The sequence below is a fragment of the Somniosus microcephalus genome, chromosome 3 (genome assembly GCF_052327205.1).
Source record: "Somniosus microcephalus isolate GS21.2 chromosome 3, FLI_Smic_1.0, whole genome shotgun sequence".
NCBI lineage: Eukaryota > Metazoa > Chordata > Chondrichthyes > Squaliformes > Somniosidae > Somniosus > Somniosus microcephalus.
Window position 1 is genome coordinate 330,995,852 of NC_140989.1, and position 20,024 is coordinate 331,015,875.

Below are 20,024 nucleotides of genomic sequence, written 5' to 3' on the forward strand. Positions count from 1 at the left end.
TTAATTTGACCCCTAGCTGCTCATACTCCTTTAACAGAACTGGCTTCCTAGTCCTATCTACGTCGTTTGTACCAACATGGACCACGACAACTGGATCCACCCCCTCCCACTGCAAGTTTCTTTCCAGCCCAGAGGAGATGTCCTTAACCCTGGCACCGGGTAGGCAACACAGCCTTCGGGACTCTCGCTCTCGGCTGCAGAGAACTCTATCTATCCCCCTAATAATACTATCCCCTACCACTACAACATTTCTATTTACTCCCCCCTCTTGAATGTCCCCCCGTTCCACGGTGCTGTGGCCAGGTTGCTCATCCTCCCTGCAGTCCCTGCTCCTGTCCCCACAGGGAGTAAGAACCTCAAACCTGTTGGTCAAGAGCAAGGGCTGCGGCTCCTCCAGCTCTACCTCCTGGATCCCCGTACCTGCCTCACTCATAGTCACACCGTCCTGTCCCTGACCATGGGCTACATCTGAATTACTTAACTTCATAGGTGTGACCACCTCCTGATACACAGAGTCCAGGTACTTCTCCCCCTCCCTGATGTGTCACAGTGTCTGAAGCTCAGACTCCAGCTCATCAACACGGAGCTGGAGTTCCTGTAGCAGTAGACACTTGTCACAGACGTAATCACCGTGAGCCTCAATGTGGTTCACCGGCTCCCACATCTCGCAACAGTAACACATCACCTGCTACATTCTATGTAATTAATTAAATTTTTTATTGTTAGTTATGGACACCCTCTGTCCGATTTTAGATGCTAGTATCCCCTTTAATTAATTGGATTTAAATTAAATCAATCCCTCTAGTTACACCAGTTAAATGGTTTACCAACAGTCACTCTGCACCAGAAAGGCCTTGGTACACCACAGCAACCTTAAAAACTATAAACCACAGACTTAAAGTTTTAAAACGAGAGAAATACTCCAACCAATCACCTACCTGTTTTGTGGTGACGTCACACCTTGAATACTTTTTACCTCTCTCCTTGCCTGAGATTGGAGATTGGTATGCCTACCTGAGCCTCTGGGGCCTCTTGTAGTCGCTCTGCCGCGCTGCTCCGCCTCCACCTGCTGCCGATGCCGCACTGAGGCCTACCTGAGCCTCTGGGGCCTCTTCTAGTCGCTCTGCCGCGCTGCTCCGCCTCCACCCGCTGCCGATGCCGCACTGAGGCCTACCTGAGCCCCTGGGGCCTCTTGTAGTCGCGCTGCTCCGCCTCCACCCGCTGCCGATGTCGCACTGAGGCCTACCTGAGCCTCTGGGGCCTCTTGTAGTCGCTCTGCCACGCTGCTCCGCCTCCACCCACTGCCGATGCCGCACTGAGGCCTACCTGAGCCTCTGGGGCCTCTTGAAGTCGCTCTGCCGCGCTGCTCCGCCTCCACCTGCTGCCGATGCCGCACTGAGGCCTACCTGAGCCTCTGGGGCCTCTTGTAGTCGCTCTGCCACGCTGCTCCGCCTCCACCCGCTGCCGATGCCGCACTGAGGCCTACCTGAGCCTCTGCGGCCTCTTGTAGTCGCTCTGCCGCGCTGCTCCGCCTCCACCCGCTGCCGATGCCGCACTGAGGCCTACCTGAGCCTCTGGGGCCTCTTGTAGTCGCTCTGCCGCGCTGCTCCGCCTCCACCCGCTGCCGATGCCGCACTGAGGCCTACCTGAGCCTCTGGGGCCTCTTGAAGTCGCTCTGCCGCGCTGCTCTGCCTCCACCCGCTGCCGATGCCGCAAATGAGAGAAGCTTTTCTTTTCCTGAACATTTTAATTCACAAAGGTGGATTATTAGATGGAAATAAAATGACCCTGTGAGGTTAACTGATTTGAAGCATTCTGGGAATGTGTCAGCTACTCATAAAAGGCTGTTGAAATTTGTTTCCATAGAATTATAATCTCGACTGAAGATGGCAGGTCAGAGACGGCCATTTTTTTTTAGCTTTATAAACAAGTGCTGTTAAACTTCAATATATAGTGAGAAAGAGCTAGGGATTGTTCAGAATGACATTAACAAATTACAAAATATGGATATCTGATAGATATTCTGATGTGTTTGAGATAATTTAATCTGCATCAATATCTGATAAAGGAAAAAGAAAGACTTTCATTTATATATCGCCTTTCACGACCACCGGACGTTGCAAAGCGCTTTACAGCCAATGAAGTACTTTTTGAAGTGGAGTCACTGTTGTTTAGTCCAATAACGGGTAGGACATGTAGTTTTCAAAATTATTGATTGGTACAGCCCCAGTCGTTTGCTTCTTTCTCTTTCTATCCCTTTTATTTTAATTATTTCCAGTTAAAAATGACTGTATACAATGGGCCAAATAAATACAGGTACTTTGTAATGTGTTCCCCAGATCACAGTTCAAATTTTTCCCTTTATTCTTCTTCAATAAGTCCTGATAATAGATAAAGACTGTTTGAGTCCAACCAGTCTATTACACAACTAATAGAGTTGACAAATATTAGGGTGTGTGGCTATGATGCTTGCTAGGTTAATAATTAAGTATCTCTTTATGATTTTTATTGATTGCATTCATTGTAATGTAAATCAGAACTGTTGCATTAACTGTCTGGGAAGAAATAACTTTTTGATTAAAGTAGAAAAGGGTTGTTCTATCTGCCATATAATGGAATTTAAAATTAGATTAGAATGTGGAGCAGATATATATTTTTTTCTGGTCAGCTGGATGTTGACGGGTGCAGAAACCTCTACATCCAAGCTACTAAGACAATCAGATAAGAGAGAAATTCAGTTTGCCTGCTATGCAGGTGCATGCTCTTTCCTTACGGGGACACACCCCATTTACTCAAGCCCAGAGGATTTGGGCATAGGTTACCAAGAGCCAAGGCTTAGGGACTCCCAAGTGTACTGCTGGACCATAGAGCACTCTTTTCTTACCTAATAAAGAAGCTTCTCGCTTCTTGTCTAGTGACGACCACCCTGCCCATTAGGGTATTAGCTTTTATGATTGCCTGCAACTAAGCGGGAAGAATCCCAGCCTCTATTGATAAGTTTTTATCCCGGTCTAGTTTTTATCCAGGTCTAGTCGGTGAGACAGGCTTGATGACCAGTGGTCAACAATGCCCTGGAGTACTGTCAACCTGCCTGGGTCAGATTTTGAACTAAAGGGCATGAATTTCCGCAGGGGTTCTCCTGCTTGTCTGCCATAACTTTAATGGAAGTGCCGCAGAAACCCAGTTTAAAAATAGGAATTAAACAGTGTTAACACCATTTTTCCGGGGTTTCTATGGCTCTTCAGCCGAAATTATGGAGTTTGAACAGGAGAACTCTCATCGCAACCGTCTCACAGAAGATTGACTCGGTTGCTGGCTCTCATTGTCAGGTGTGTCACCTTGGAAACACCTTGACCTCCAAAGAGGCCTTGCTTACCAACCTCCAACCCACCACCAGGACTATAGTCATTCATTGATCATTCGACAGACAGGAACTCCTCCTGAGTAGCATGGTGAGCAGCATAACTCAACATCAAATGTTCCACCAGTCAGAGGTGCAGAGCTTCAGCAGCAGCTGCTTGCCACTGTATAACCCAGTCAGGGTAGGCACTAAACCCTGGATATATGACCACCCTCCCAGCAGCTGATATCCCAAGGCTTCCAAGAGATAATGGATGTCTGCCTTCCTTGTGGTAGGAAGGCCTATGTAGGATACCTTGCGGCATGCCAGTCACTTTGATTTCCAAGTGTCCCAGTCCAGTGCCATGTACCAGGCTTATTTGTTAACCCCTGCTTAATCTAGGTCATTATGTACATGATTGGCAAAGAGATTGACTCTGCCACCAGAGTGTAGGCTGGAGTCATCCTTCCTTGCAATCATTTCACTTTTTTTTCCACAAATCCTCCTGTACATGGGCCAAAGAAAATTCTTCTGTTCCATGCCGAGGAGATCCAAACTGTGAAGTAGAACTTATGGACACACATCTTACATGGAACAAGTTTAACCTGCATTGGAACTCTGATGGATAGGGCCGTGCCTTCAGCAGTCTAGGCCCTAAGCTCTGGAATTCCCTCCCTAAACCTCTCCGACTCTGCCTCTCTAATTTTAAGACGCTCATTAAAACCTATCCTAATATCTCCTTCTGTGACTCGGTGTCAAGTTTTGTCTGATGATGCCCCTGTGAAGCACCTTGGGATGTCTTGCTATGTTAAAAGCACTATATAAATGCATGTTCTTGTTGTGATATACCGTAGAGATTTTTGTTATAATGAGACTTTATAGTGAGGGGGAGGTCTTTAACAGAATTGCTGCTGTAAGTGAGATTAGAATATATCTATACTATAGCATTCCCTGTTGCACCCGGTAAAACTAAAAATCTGTTTATTTCAGATTGGGAGTTACTGTGTGTGTTTCTCTGTTGTTGCAGGGTTACTGGTGGACTTGACTGGAGACTACGGCAATGGGTTCTATGTTGCTGGAGGAGGGATGTTCGTTGCAGCTTGCTTTCTCGTCCTAGCTGACTACTTCTCGAGTTGCGAGCAGAATTCCAGTAAAGGCGCGGAGAAGGAAATGGAAAAGTTAATTTCTCAACGCCAACCTCCAGAAGAAGCGGAGAAAGAGAAGCTTGGGACCGACAGAACGAATGGCACAGAGTTAGAACCGATGAATACAGTGTCTGAATGAAGATCAAAGCAATGTTTAGAGTTTCCCTTCCGATGAATTGGGAGGTCTGGCTTGCCTTCAGGCTCAGTGGGACATTCCTTGCGTCAGCACACACATGGATGAAAGTTCAATGCGTTATGAAATGTATCCAAGCTCATCACTACAGAATATCATGGGTTTTCAGTGAGTGCCATTGCAGGCCGATTTGAAGATCAGTTGTCTTATGATTTCACTAAAAGCACCATTTAAAACCAAATGTAATTAATTTTTTAAAAGTTTTTGGGTGGAATTTTTCATTCCTCCCGAAATATTTAAGTAGGCCAAAGTAATTTCTCCCTGCAAATCCTGTTGCTCTTTTTTTCCTCCACAAAGGATCTTTTTTCTGTGTGGTCTGCCAGGTGAGTTTCTAGCTCCTAGATCACTTTTTACACACTTTTTGTTGGCTTTTCACCGCAGAGCTCTCTGTGCTTATCATGCGTGCTATTATTGCTAGTTTCTTCTGGATGGAGTAGTAGCAGCAGCAGCCCCTATCAAAAGACAGCAGGCAAGGGGGGGGGGGGGGGCGGCGCTGTTTGTAGGAGGCCATACCCAGCACACCGGCTATACAGGCCAAGTGCCACTTTCTTGGAGCGATCTGAAGTGCGGTGCATCAGGAGGCTGTGCTTCTCCAGGCGGACCTCTGCATCGTCCGTTGACCAGGAGGCCATGCTTTGCCGGTGGCTTTCAAAGTCGCCGCAGCCCTTAACCTCTTCACCACTGGCTTCTTCCAGTCTGCTACAGCGGACATCAGCTGCATCTCCCAGTCTGCAGCACACAGCTGCCTTAAGCAGGCCACCGATGCCCTGTTCGCCAGGTCGGAATAGCACGTCGCCTCAACAGTCAACACGTGTTCGCTCAGGGATTTGCAGCAGCAGCTGGTTTCCCCTGCATGTAGGGCAGCATTGGCTGCACATATGTTGCCATCGATACCAGCCAGCAACATCTGTAAATAGAAACGGCTAGCATTCCATGAATGCGCGGCTGCTTGTTAATCCCACAAAGAGCCCAGCGGACGTGTCTGCCCCAGGGCGGGTATTTGAGGGCGCGGCGAAGGGACAGACGTGTTGGCATTCCGAAAGTGGGAAACACTTGCTGCTCCCATTTTGTAGGATAAACCTTTCCTCCAGTAACACTATCGAGTGTTTACACTCAGCAAACAGCCCCACCTCCCTAATCAGGAAGTCTCCTTGAGGGACAGGCACGCAGTAAAGTGAGAAGAAAAACTGGAAATGCTCCACAGCTTCAAATGTTTTATCTGCAAAAGTGTCACTGCAATAAAACCAAGGCAACCACCTTGCAATCATTACAAAATATATTTGCTTGTGGAGGCAGGGGCATGTTTTAGGGCACTTTGATATTACAGGAGTGCAGCCAACAGCAAACACGCAGTTCTCCCACCGAGGGCTGTGCTCCTAAATATAGCCGGGAACGGATGGTACTGTTGACCCACGAGTCTGCTGTCAGATTTAGTGTCTCTTGTCTTACAAGCTAAGTACAGGCGACAGCTGTGCTCCTCTATGATTAGGTTGCCATATTACACAGAACAGCCACCTGATGATATTTGAATAGGGAGAGAGCTGCGTATAAGAGGTCATCCTAGTGAAACTGATAAAAAAAAAAAAAAACGGAAAAATATAAAAGCACTTTATACTTTGTAATACTTAAAAGTATGATTTAAAAATTAAAAGCCCTTCTTAAAAATTAAAAAGTTTGATTGTTGACCAGATCTTGAGGCAGATACCCAACCTCTTAGTGAAAGTTAATATGTAACTAGCTATCTCCTGTACATCGTATATTGGTAACCGGTTGACTTAACAAAATTTTAAATACTAAATGATTAAGAATGATTTACAAAATTGTCAAGGGGCTATTTTAACTCCTCGAATTGCGGAAGAAGGGAGTAGTTAAAATGGAGCGGCTCCATTTCCCACCGATCTGCCGTTTCACCGCCGCTGCTTGTGGCGGCCGATGAGACTCCCGCTGGACTCTGGCATTTGAAGCCACTCCTTAGCCGGGCGCACGTTGGCAAGTTTTAAAAAAATTACTTTCCTGTGTGTGGCCAGGAGGAGCAGGAATACGCCTCCGAGTGCCATCAGGAAAGTCCGGGCCTCTGCTGCTTCGGTCTCCCCCTCCCCTCCCCAGCCCCGAGACCCTGCAAACACCCCAAGACCCAGACTTATCTTGTTGGCAGATTACTGATGCCCAATTTCATCCTTCCCTGCTGGCCAGCTGTCACTTTCTGCCAGAAACAGCCGACCGGCGGGATTCGAATGATGCCCTGCAGTTAAACTGCCCGGCCTCCGGCTCTCTCACCCTGGCGGGATTGCCATCCGCTCCCGTAGGCTTCCCACTGGGAGTTAAAATTGGCCCTTAACGGGTTTTACAATTCAGATGTAGTCACTAGGACAAACTGTGAGACTGTATTTATGTTATATCTATCTATATATATAAAGCGGCTCTTCTGTCTGTCTGTCCCGATGTCTGTCTGTCTGTCCGTCCGTGTTCTATACGTTTGAAAGTTACAGAGCGTACCGACGCGCGCGTCGCCTCAAAAGAAAGCTTGCGATTCCGGACCGGTCATAGGCGTATTTATCTTTCGGCCGGACAAAAATCCCGCCCGCGGTATCCGAAAAACGTTCAGCGTTCCGCTCATTAGCATCTCATTAGCGACCGTGTGACGTCGAGGTCGACCAATCGGACGGCGGGTTCCTGGTGCGTGCCATCCTACAGTTGAGTGTCGAGTGACTCGACGATTGACCAATCCTACGCTTCGGTGACCTGACCGGTTGACCAATCAGTGCGTGTGTGGGCGGGCCTTATCCTTCTGAACCGAGGTGAGTGGCCGCCATCTTGATTTTTCACGATTTTTTCCCCCACACTTTGTGTGCTAGGGAACTAAGGTAAATATTTTAATGATGTGTTAGGGAATTAAATAAGAATTTATTTGTGTTTTAAATTGTGTTTAGCAAATGCGCACGCGGTGGGCGGGGCAGTTGGCTCCTCGTTCGAGACCAGGCCTGCGTCCGATCGGAGGGGCCACTTAGTTAACCAGCAGCCGAGCCCTGCCTCCTATTCACATCTACCGTCCTTCTTGCATGGGCCTACCGAGCGACTCCTACTCCCTCCTCCTCTTTTGCTGCTCTCTATTTATTTAATCTCCTCTTACTCGGCGAAAGATGAGTTTAAAAAAAAAAAAGAAGAGGCCGCCAGTTGCGCGGCCGCCTTGACAACGGCACGCATTCGCACGGCCCCCGTTACCCTGGCAACAGGGCACGCCGGCGGTCTTGAAACCACGCATGCGCACGGCCCGCCACCCCGTGACGCCAGCACGCATGAGTTTAAAAAAAATGAAGAGGCCGCCAGTTGCGCAGCCGCCTTGACGCCGGCACGCATGCACACGGCCCCCGTGACGCCGGCACACAGCCTCGGGAGATCGCGGGGGGGGAGAGCCTCGGGAAATCGCGGGGGGGAGAGCCTCGGGAAATCGCGGGGGGGGGGAGAGCCTCGGGAAATCGCGGGGGGGGAGAGCCTCGGGAAATCACGGGGGGTGGGGGAGAGCCTCGGGAAATCGCGGGGGGGGGGGAGAGCCTCGGGAAATCGCGGGGGGGGGGAGAGCCTCGGGAAATCGCGGGGGGGGAGAGCCTCGGGAAATCGCGGGGGGGGGGAGAGCTTCTCTGTTCCCCCCCCCCCAGTCTCTCTCTGTTCCCCCCCGTCTCTCTCTGTTCCCCCCTCCCCCCAGTCTCTCTCTGTTCCCCCCCCCAGTCTCTCTCTGTTCCCCCCCCAGTCTCTCTCTGTTCCCCCCCCAGTCTCTCTCTGTTCCCCTCCCCCCCAGTCTCTCTCTGTTCCCCTCCCCCCCAGTCTCTCTCTGTTCCCCCCCCCCAGTCTCTCTCTGCCGCCCCCCCACCCCCCCAGTCGCTCTCTCTCTCTCTCAACAACAACATGCCCTCGAAAAAGCCTCGGCAACGCCGGGCTCACCCCAGCTAGTATATATATAAAGCGGCTCTTCTGTCTGTCCCGATGTCTGTCCGGTCTCTATACGTTTGGAAGTTACAGAGCGTACCGACGCGCGCGTCGCCTCAAAAGAAAGCTTGCGATTCCGGACCGGTCATAGGCGTATTTACGTTTCGGCCGGACAAAAATCCCGCCCGCGGTATCCCAAAAACGTTCAGCGTTCCGCTCATTAGCATCTCATTAGCGACCGTGTGAGTCGAGGTCGACCAATCGGACGGCGGGTTCCTGGCGCGTGCCGTCCTACAGTTGAGTGTCGAGTGACTCGACGATTGACCAATCCTACGCTTCGGTGACCTGACCGGTCGACCAATCGGTGCGTGTGTGGGCGGGCCTTATCCTTCTGAACCGAGGTGAGTGGCCGCCATCTTGATTTTTCACAATTTTCCCCCCCACACATTCTGTGTGTTAGGGAACTAAGGTAAATATTTTAATGATGTGTTAGGGAATTAAATAACAATTTAATAGGGGGGGGGAGAGCCTCGGGAAATCGCGGGGGGGGGGAGAGCCTCGGGAAATCGCGGGGGGGGAGAGCCTCGTGAAATCGCGGGGGGGGGGGAGAGCCTCGGGAAATCGCGGGGGGGGGGGAGAGCCTCGGGAAATCGCGGGGGGGGGAGAGCCTCGGGAAATCACGGGGGGGGGAGAGCCTCGGGAAATCGCGGGGGGAGGAGAGCCTCGGTAAATCGCGGGGGGCTCGCGCCGCCCGCCCGCCCACAGCGGCCGTCCATCAGCCGCGCGATACGCGGGGGACCTCAGCTCCGGACCTCAGGCGCTAGGCAGGGGGAGGGGCCGGAGAGAGGGACAGAGGGGAGGGGAGGGAGTGGGGGAGGGTAGGTGTGGGGGTGGGGGAGGGAGGGAGACGGGGAGGGGAGGGAGAGAGGGGAGGGGAGGGAGGGATAGGACAGGGAGAGGACATGACAGGGAGAGGGGGGACACACAGGGGCAGGGAGACCAAGCGCCCCAAAATTGCCCTCGCAACGCGGGGCTCCCCAGCTAGTAATAATATATAAAGATTATCTTGTTCGCTGGTTCACTGAAGTAAAGATGAACATTGTTGCTGTGGGGCTGACATGGTGCGATGTTCAAGGAGTGTGAGTCACATAGTGTGAGTCAAGATGCGGCAGTGTTGCCGCAGGATGGCATGTAGTGCACGGAGTCACATGGTCCCTGCTGCTGCAATATGATTTGGGCGGTGAAAAGATGCAATGACGACACAGTATGAATCACGTGATGTAATGATGGTGCAGTGAGGGTCACGTGATGTAATGATGGTGCAGTGAGGGTCACGTGATGTAATGATGGTGCTGTGAGGGTCACGTGATGTAATGATGGTGCAGTGTGGGTCATGTGATGTAATGATGGTGCAGTGAGGGTCACGTGATGTAATGATGGTGCAGTGAGGGTCACGTGATGTAATGATGGTGCAGTGAGGGTCACGTGATGTAATGATGGTGCTGTGAGGGTCACGTGATGTAATGATGGTGCAGTGAGGGTCACATGATGTAATGATGGTGCTGTGAGGGTCACGTGATGTAAAGATGGTGCAGTGGGTCATGTGATGTAATGATGGTGCAGTGTGGGTCATGTGATGTAATGATGGTGCAGTGTGGGTCATGTGATGTAATGATGGTGCAGTGTGGGTCACATAGCATCATGATAGTGCAGGGTTAGTGGTTGATGCAGACACTATAGCAACATTCAAGATTGGATTGGATAGATGGGTGAAGGAAAAGGGAATAATGGGACGTGGAAACAGGGCAGGTAAATGTGATTCGGACTATTTGTTCACATGGAACACAAATGCTGACATGGACTGGTTGGGCTGAATGGCCTGCTTGTGTGTTATAGCTTCTACGTACAGGGTATAACTAAAAAGGAATTCTATGGGCACATCAGGATATTCAAGGTAAGGTTAGAGCCACAGAGATGAAGGAGTCCGGCTTGTAGTACAGAATAAGTGAATAGCAAAGATACTACAGGAAACTCATGTTTAAACGGCACCTAAATATCCGGAATTCTCTATTAACTGGCAAAATTCTCACTCCGAAAACAACACCTCAATAACCGGCAATGTTGCCGAGGCCGAGTTAGTCAGTGGGGGTAGCTCTCCAAACTGCCACTACTCGGCTTGTTGGCGCTGTCGGAAGTCGGAACACCTCAAGAACAGGAGTCTGACTCTCCTGCGCTGCCGGTAGTCTCTTCTGATCCGCCATTTTACAGGGGTACTGTGTGTCTCCCACGCTGCTAGTAGTCATTGCATTGCATTACCCTCAACTGGCAGTACTGTACTTAATCAAGCATCTTCCACCATCCATTTAACACAACATTCTGTAGGTGAGTACCCAATTACTGTATACTGCACATTTCTTGATTTTTTATTTTTCTTTGTTAAAAATAGCCTCGGTAGATAACCCTCTCCGTCATCCGGAATTTTTGATCAACCGGCAACACGTCGGTGCCAGATACCAAAGAGTTTCCTGTAAATAAGTTTTCACAGAGGAGGTAAATTATTGAGATTGTAGAGCCATCAGAGATGCTCAAAGTTAAGGTAGATAAATTACTGGGAGCTGATGATTTGTATCCAATTCTTTGGAAAAGAAACTTGTGCCAGAGGACTGGAGAGTGGCAAATGTGAAATTCTTCTTCAAAAATGGAGACTGGATTAAGAGAGGAAATACCTCCGTAACATCGCCCACCTCCACCCCTGCCTCAGCTCATCTGCTGCTGAAACTCTCATCCATGCCTTTGACACCTCCAGACTTGACTATTCCAGTGCTTTCCTGGCCAACTCCTATCCTCCACATTCTTTAAACTTCAGCTCATCCAAAACTCTGTTGTCCATATCCTACCCCACACCAAATCCTGCTCCCATCATTCCTGTCTTTGCTGAGCTACATTGGCTCCTGGACCTCCAACGGCTCCAATTTAAAATTCTCATCCTCATGTTTAAATCTTTTGATGGCCTCGCCCTTCCCATTTCTATAACCTCCTCCAGCCCAACAACCTCCCCAGAACTCTCCATTTCTCCGACCTCTTGTGTATCGCTCCCTCCCTTCACCCCATCATTTGGGGGCTGTACCAAGCCACGTAGGTCCTACACTGGAATTCCCTCCCTAAACCTCTGCCTCTCCACCTCTCTCTCCTTTTAAGTCCCTCCTTATAACCAACGTTCCCTTTAAGCTGCGTGGCTTTAAGGTCCCGTGCAGCCAGAGAGCAGGCTTCCCAGTGCAAAACGCCATACGTGCACAGAAGTTTGAATGGGCCACGCAGCCTGTTAAAGGGGCCATGCGGCCCCCCCAAAAAATTAGGGTGAACATTGCTTGTAACCCACCTCTTTAACCAAGTTTTCGGTCACCGCTCCCAATATCTATTTCTTTGGCTTGGTGTCCATTTTTGTCTGATTACTCCTCTGTGAAGTGCCAAGGGACATTTTTCAATAAGGGGTTAAATGATAGATGTTGTTATTATATAAAGGTAGTTGTTGTTGAAATTAAAGGCTGTTTAGTCTTACTTCAATGGTTAGTAAAATACTAGAGTCCATAATCGGCGTTTAAGTTACTAATCACTTGGAGAAACGTGAGTTAATCAGGAACAATCAGTGCAGATTTCTAAAAGGGACATGCTTGACCAACCTTATGGAATTATTTGAAGAAATAATAAGAGTTGCCAGCTAAAGGAGACACAAAGAGTGGTTTTCCTGGATTTTCATAAAGCATTTGATAAAGTACCATGTGAGAGATTTATGGCAAAGAATGGCAAATGGAATTAGGGGAAATGTGGCTAAATGGATGGACAGATGGCTGGAGGGCAGAAAGAACAGCGTACGGGTAAAAGAAAGCTTCTTGGACTGGAAAGATGTGAAGAACAGGCTCCACAAGAGCCTGTGTTGGACCCGTGCATATTTACTGTATACATAAAATATCTGTTCTCATAAAGTGAGGGAATAACAATAAAATAGCTGATTACACCAAATTGGGAGGGTATGGCAAATTGTGACGAGGATTATGTAAGACTGGAGAAGGAAGTAGATAGGCTAGCTGTATGGACAGGTAGGTGGCAGATACATTTCAGAAAGAAAACCACCTTAAATTGTAAGATTTTAAATGGCGTAGACAAGCAGATCATTACAGGTTGCAATGCAAATTGGTATGGTGTTTAAAAAAGCCAAACAGAATCCTTAGTTTTATATCTGGAGGCATAGAGTACAAAAAGCAATGAGATAATGTTGAATTTGCACAAGTCCTTAGTTAGACCACAGTTAAAGTATTACACACAGTTTCGGGCACCCCAGGAAGATATAAAAGCAATGGAACAGGTGCTTCCAGCATGAAGCATTGCTAGACTGGAGCGCAGGTCAGATATAGGGCTAAACACAACAGGGGCAATTCTGCCAGGAATGGATCCTTGCAAAATTACCCTTTGTGTCATTTCCAGGTCAGGAACAGTATACAGCAGATTAAAACTCTGGTGTTATATTCTTTAAATGCAACTTTGTGTCAACTGTGCCATATGTTTAGTACATACTGAGTAAAAAAAGGAGTATGTCTCATTGTTGACTCCTGTATATGTCGAAATTGAATAAAAAGTAACACTACTCATGGTCCTGGGGGTTCACATACTGTAGCTTGTCCATCAATAGCAGGATTCTTGTATTTTGCAGGATTTTCATTATTGCACAATAAAATGTTGAGTTATTAAGATACAAGCATCCTTTCCTATTTGTTACAAAAGGCAATATTTTTATCTTACAAAATGTATGTTCTACGGTGCAGCCATGTCTAATTCTGTCCTGCATGAGTATACAGAAAAAAAAAGTGAACAAAAGGAAAAAATATTAGCCATCTACAGGAAAATCAACTGGCCCTGTTGATATAAAAGAGGATCGGTTATTTACGTGTCTTTTTGAATAAGCACAGCATTACGCGGGATCTCCAGTTTTAAACAGCACGGCCTGGATTCTGCGGGGCCAATAACAGTGTACGTCGTAAGTCCTCAGAATGGCCCCACAAGTTCCAGGTTTCCGCATGCGCTGCGCCTGCGTGAAAACACGGAACTTGCGATCTGTCAAGGTTGTCCTTGGCAAATTGTCCGTATGCGCCCCAAAAAAACACCCTGGCACAGAGCTGCCCAGCGAATGCCCACGAAACCCTTATGCCAGGTGAAAGAAGGCATAAGGCCTGCTTTTACCAGCGTAAGGGTTAAAATAAATGTTATATGAAAATTTTTTGAATGATTAAAACATTTAAAATTAGTTCATGTAAATTTTGAGCAGGAAATAAAATGTTTATTTTTTCAAAAGATTTAATTTTTATTATTCAGAGGGACTTTTAGTTAATGTCGAACATGGGAATATTGTTATTAGTAATTGTGTTTTTGGGGATTTCTCATAAGCTAATGGGGATTCCGTTGGTAAATGAAATCCCCATAAGCTGAGGAATCCCCCTTTCTAGTTGGTTGGCCTGGCCCACGTGATCCCAGGGACACTTCCGAACCGCCTGCGTCCCCGGGACCCGTGGGCCTTTACGCGGGCGTCCGCCTGCAGGCCCAGCACCCGAAGACGTCGAAGTTCCGGAGACACCAGGCACTTTTGGATTTTCTTTCTGGTCGGAGGTGTACTCCGGAGGTATGCCCAAATTTCGGCCCCGCATGTCCTCTACAAATGGCCCAGAATTGGCTGGAAGCGGGACATCTCGCAGCATGCCCCGTTAGACCTCTTTCCTCACCCTTCAGCTCCAAAGATTTTTGCTCTGGAAGTGCAAGCTGGCAACGGGGCATCTGGGCCCTTGGCGAACGGTGAGACCAACAAATGTCTTGCTGCTCCATGCACCAGTGTCAGCTGCTACATCGTTTGCAATGCCTCCTATAGCACCTGTCTGGAACTCAATAGCTAATAGGTTGGCGGCTTACTGTGAATAACCAGAGAGAGGCTGATTTTTAATCTTACTGTGCAGCAGGAAAGGATAAATGGATCTTGAATGCTTCGGAGCATTCAAATCATGTTTTTGCTGCTAAATGGTGATGCCCCAAGCAGCAGGTGGTTGCACTGCGATCATTGCTACATGCAGTGGGGGTTCATTGGAAGAAAAATAATACCGCATTAAAATAAAACACCAGGAATAAAAGCAAGGACTGGTGATAAAACTCCACAGGCAATATACAACCTGGATCGTAGCCCAGAAAAAATCCTGAATCACTGAGTGCGTTGTTCGAAGTTCATTTTAATTGTCTAATTAACCTGTGACCTCGGACCTGCCTACAGGGAGTCAAACATGCACAGGATATTTGCCTTGGCTCACAGCATCATTTGTTATGCAGCTTGCAGGTGAGCGAGCAAAAAGGAGCAAGTTATTTGGAGGAACTGATGTGTGACACCCAATTGACCTTGTGATGAATTTAGTAGATGTAGAAATTAGATCAGTCTGACATTTTCTGCTCGGCTTCTGTATGTGTTGTGCTGTGGAAATTCCCTACAATTCTGGAGCTAGTCTCAACTTTGTCTCAACTTTTTCCAGTGAAAGGACAAAGTGGGAACTTTCCACATTATTTTGATTTGGGTTTGTGTGGTGTATGTAACCGTTCCACCTTTAAGAGAACTATTTTAAGAGATGCACTACTTTATCTTGGCTGCTGTATACTGTAATACCGGTGGTGACCACACCGGTATATAAGTGCTGTGTAATGATTTATTGGGCAGTTCAGCCTGACCTTCGACTAGTAAAGACCTGTTGAATTTATTCTTGTGGTCTGTGTGCAGTGATTCTTATTAACAATAACTAGAACACACAGACTTAACAGTGGCGATGATGACGATCTTACCCTGCGGCAGAGATCTATCCAAGGCAGTTTAACGGGCGTCGAGAAGAGGCATCCGCCCTCATCATCCTGCTGAGAAAAGACTCGGGTCTGAAGAGCAAGGAAGAATCCTGACATGAAGCCTTCCATCAGCAACAGGCAGTGATCATCCCTTCTACCACGGTGGTGGGTAAGCCGATCAGCGACGAGCAGCAAGTCGGCCACGTTGGCTGTGAAGTAGGGGAGGGAAAAACGGAGGATATAAGGGTGGAGAACTCGACCACGGCCGGGGAAAAGAGCCGGACAGAAGTCGGGGCCAGAGGCGCTGAGACTGGGGTAGCGTAAGGCACGGGAGCCGCGGTGAATGCAAACGCAGCCTGTGTAAAAGACCGGGCTGCAAGCGGGCTGGGAGACGCAACAGCGTCGAGAGAGAGCTCGACCGCGACCGGGGAAAAAGGCCGGGCAGCTACCGAGGCCGCGAGGCGCGGGAGAAAATAAAAAAAATAAAAAAAACCGCGGAGAACTCAGCCGCAGCCGGGGGAAAGGACCGGACTGCAAGAGGGGCTGGGAGGCACGATTTGAGAACCACTGGGGAGGGCGAATGCAGCAATACGGCAATCGCCATTACAGCCAGCGGGGGAGAAAGGCAAACACGGGAAGCCGCCATTTTCGTAGGCGGGGGAAGAAGACAAGCGCGGGAAACCGCCATTTTGAAAAAAAAAATTAAAAAAAATTCTTTTTGTTTCTCAAGAAGATTGCGAGGATGCCTAAGCGTGGTAACATCAACGATTTCGATGCCGATGTTGAAGATTGGGCCACGTATGTAGAACGCATAGAGATTTATTGTATGGCAAATAAAATATCAGATGAAGATAAAGCACTAACCTTACTAAACTCAATGGGTGCGAAGACATACGGGCTATTGAAGCATCTTCTTTCACCAGCTAAACCGGCGGATCAGGCTTTCGCTAATATTATTGCTGTCCTGAGAAATCATTTGAACCCCACGCCGCTGATGTTAGCGGAACGATTTAAATTTTATGCGAGAACGCAACTGAAAGAGGAAAGCAACGCAGAGTATTTAATTGAACTGCGTAAGCTAGCGAAATACTGTCAGTTTGGGGAAAGACTGACAGAGGCACTGAGAGACAAATTCGTGTGTGGATTGTCGAAAGAAGGAACACAAAAGCGGCTGCTTGAAGAGAATGATCTTACACTTGATAAGGCTGTCACTATTGCAGCATCGCACAAAGCCGCAGCGAGAGGCACTGCGGAAATGCAGCTGAAGGCAGCGGTACTCAGCGTAGATCAAATGGCTTTGGGTACAGCGAAATGTTATCGTTGTGGAAAGACAACACACGATCAGAACCAATGCTGGTTTAAAAATCAGGAATGTAGAAAATGTGGCAAGCTTGGTCACATAGCTAAAGTATGCCGGTCAGGAAAGAAGACCAGCAACAAAAAGTCACCGCAGGAAAAGTGCAGAAAGGTACATAAGGTGGCTGAGAAGAGTTCGGGTGAACAGAATTTGGATTCAGACTCCAACAGCAAGGAACTGGGTAGTCTGAGAATTCACAATGTGAGTAAGGAAGCTGACCTACAAACTATCTGGGTCACACTTCAGATAGCAGGAGTCCAAGTGAAGATGGAATTGGACACCGGATCGGCGTTGACGGTCATGAATAAGCAAGATTACAAAAGGTTATTCACACATATTCCCCTACAGGATACGGAGATAGTATTGCAGACATACACGGGGCAAAGAGTATACCCCATCGGAAAGATAAAAGTCAAGGTGGTACACAAGGGCAAAGAACACCAAGGAATGGACATATATGTACTACCTGAGGGAGGTCCACCACTTCTGGGACGGGAGTGGATCAGGAAAATAAATATGGACTGGCACTCCCTAAAAGCAATAACGGTAGATTCCGGAAAAAAAGATGTCAAACCTGAACGATTGTCCAGAATATTGGATGAGGCTAAAGAGGTGTTCCAACAGGGACTGGGAACACTGAGAGGAATTACGGCAAAAATCAAGATTGCAGAACATGCAAACCCAAAATTTTTCAAAGCCAGACCGGTACTTTATGCGATACGACCTGCTGTGGAAGCTGAGCTGGAAGGGCTAGAACGTTCAGGAGTACTGTCTAAGGTGGACTGGAGTGAGTGGGCCACGCCCATTGTTCCCGTCATGAAGCGTTCATCGAGTAACAAGCCAGGGGAACCGGGGAAGGTCCGCATCTGTGGAGACTTCAAGATCACGGTTAATCCGGTGCTTCACACGGTGCAATATCCGCTTCCGCGGATTGAGGATATCTTTGCTTCATTGTCTGGCGGGAAACACTTCACCAAGATAGACCTGGCGCAAGCGTACTTACAGATGGAAGTTGAGGAAGAGTCGCGCCAGTATCTCACAATCAACACGCACAGAGGCTTGTATCGATATAATAGACTGGTTTTTGGAGTGGCTTCGGCTCCAGCAATTTGGCAGGTATTACAGGGAATTCCAAGCACTCAATGTTACTTGGACGATATCTTGATTACAGGAGATGACGATGAGGAACACCTTGCAAATTTGAAACTGGTGCTCACCAGATTGAAGGAATATGGACTTTGAGTTAATCGCCAGAAATGTGAGTTCTTTCAGAAACGGATCTCGTACTGTGGTCATGTCATTGACCAGGAGGGGCTGCACAAGTCACCTGACAAGATCGAAGCTGTTGTGAAGGCTCCCGCTCCGGAAAATGTATCCCAGTTGAGGTCGTTCCTAGGGTTGATTAACTATTACCATAAGTTTCTGCCAAATCTATCCACGGTGCTGCACCCGCTGAACGTTCTTTTGCAGAAAGAAGTACCATGGAAGTGGAGCGAGGACTGTAAGAAGGCCTTTCGCAAAAGCAAGGCATTGATCACCTCAGAGGAAGCGTTGGCTCACTTCAACCCAACGCTACCTATTCGTTTAGCTTGTGATGCTTCTCCTTATGGTATTGGAGCAGTACTCTCACACAAGTTGCCAAATGGCTTGGAAAGGCCAGTCACATTTGCATCCAGATCATTGACCTCCGCTGAGCGCAACTATGCTCAGATAGATAGGGAGGCTCTCAGCCTTGTGTGGGGAGTAAAGAAGTTTAATCATTACCTGCAGGGCCAGAAGTTTACACTGCTGACAGACCACCAGCCGTTGGTATCCATTTTTAACCCTAAGAAGGGTGTTTCGGTGATGACAGCACAGAGGCTCCAGAGATGGTCCCTTTTCCTAGGGGCACATCAATATCAGATAGAATTCAAAGGTACAAAGCAGCATGGTAATGCTGATGGGCTGTCGCGCCTGCCACTACCTACTGAGGAGGAGGCACCGACGGTTGACCCGGTGGAGTTATTTCACTCGACCATCATCGAATGTTTACCTGTCACCAATGCAAATATTGAAAGGGAGACTAGGAATGACCCGACACTGTCCCGGGTCTACGAATTGACAGTAAAGGGATGGCCAGCCCATGGTGATCCACTGTTACCGGCATTCTCAGCAAGACGAGAACAGCTGTCCATCTGTCAGGGAACATTGATGTATGGAACAAGGGTGATTATCCCTCCTAAGTTAAGAGAGAGAGTTCTAAAAGAACTACATGAAGGTCATCTGGGGGGAGTCAAGATGAAAAGCCTTGCTAGGGCTTATGTGTGGTGGCCGGGTATCGACCGACAGATAGAGGATCTGACGAAAAGCTGCTCAGGGTGCCAAAAAATCCAAAATGCACCTCCAATTGCACCGCTGCATCCATGGGAATGGCCTTCAACCCCATGGCAACGTGTACATATTGACTTTGCTGGTCCATTCATGGACTCCATGTTTTTAATTGCGGTGGACGCACATTCTAAATGGCCAGAAGTGATTAAAATGACTACCACTACCTCGGAGAAGACGATCGCGGTGCTAAGAACGATATTTGCAAGAAATGGATTGCCAGAGCAAATATGTTCAGACAACGGACCACAGTTCGTGTCAGAGGAATTCCAGAAATTCCTGAAGAAGAATGGGGTGAAACATTATACCTCTGCCCCATATCATCCAGCTACGAATGGGCTGGCCGAGAGGTTTGTACAGACGTTCAAAAAGGCAATAAAGGCCATGAGCGAAGATCAGATTCCACTGCAACACAAGGTGGACAATTTCCTACTGGCATATCGAAACGCCACCCATGCAACAACAAACCAAAGTCCTGCCATGATGTTCTATAACAGGAGGTTGCGGTCCAGGTTGGACTTGTTAAAACCAAATGTGCGGAGGGAAGTCAAAAACAAACAGTTCCAGCATATCAATAACAAGCCCACTCGGAGTTTTGAAATAGGACAACCAGTGTTAGCCAGGGACTATAAAAACGAGAAATGGCAATCTGGAACAATTCGGGCCAGACAAGGACCCCTGATGTACACGGTAGATGTTGGTGAAAACGTAATGCGACGTCATGCTGACCAACTGGTGGGATCGAGAACAAGGGTCGAGCCCATGGTTACGACAGAGACAACCGTGGAGGAAGTTAGTGAACCTGAAGCATCTACCTCAGAAGTGAATATACCTGAT

At 48.2% G+C, this 20,024-nt stretch overlaps 1 protein-coding gene across 1 annotated transcript in view; it reads left to right on the forward strand.

Annotated features, from left to right (window-relative positions):
- LOC147122237 (monocarboxylate transporter 13) overlaps positions 1-8,115 on the forward strand; it is a 50,756-nt gene extending 42,641 nt beyond the window's left edge. Inside the window, exon 7 of the mRNA XM_085983155.1 lies at positions 4,368-8,115. Within this exon, the coding sequence (XP_085839281.1) occupies positions 4,368-4,624 (257 nt within the window). The 3' untranslated portion in view covers positions 4,625-8,115. The remainder of the gene's footprint in view (positions 1-4,367) is intronic.
- Positions 8,116-20,024: the final 11,909 nt, after the last annotated feature.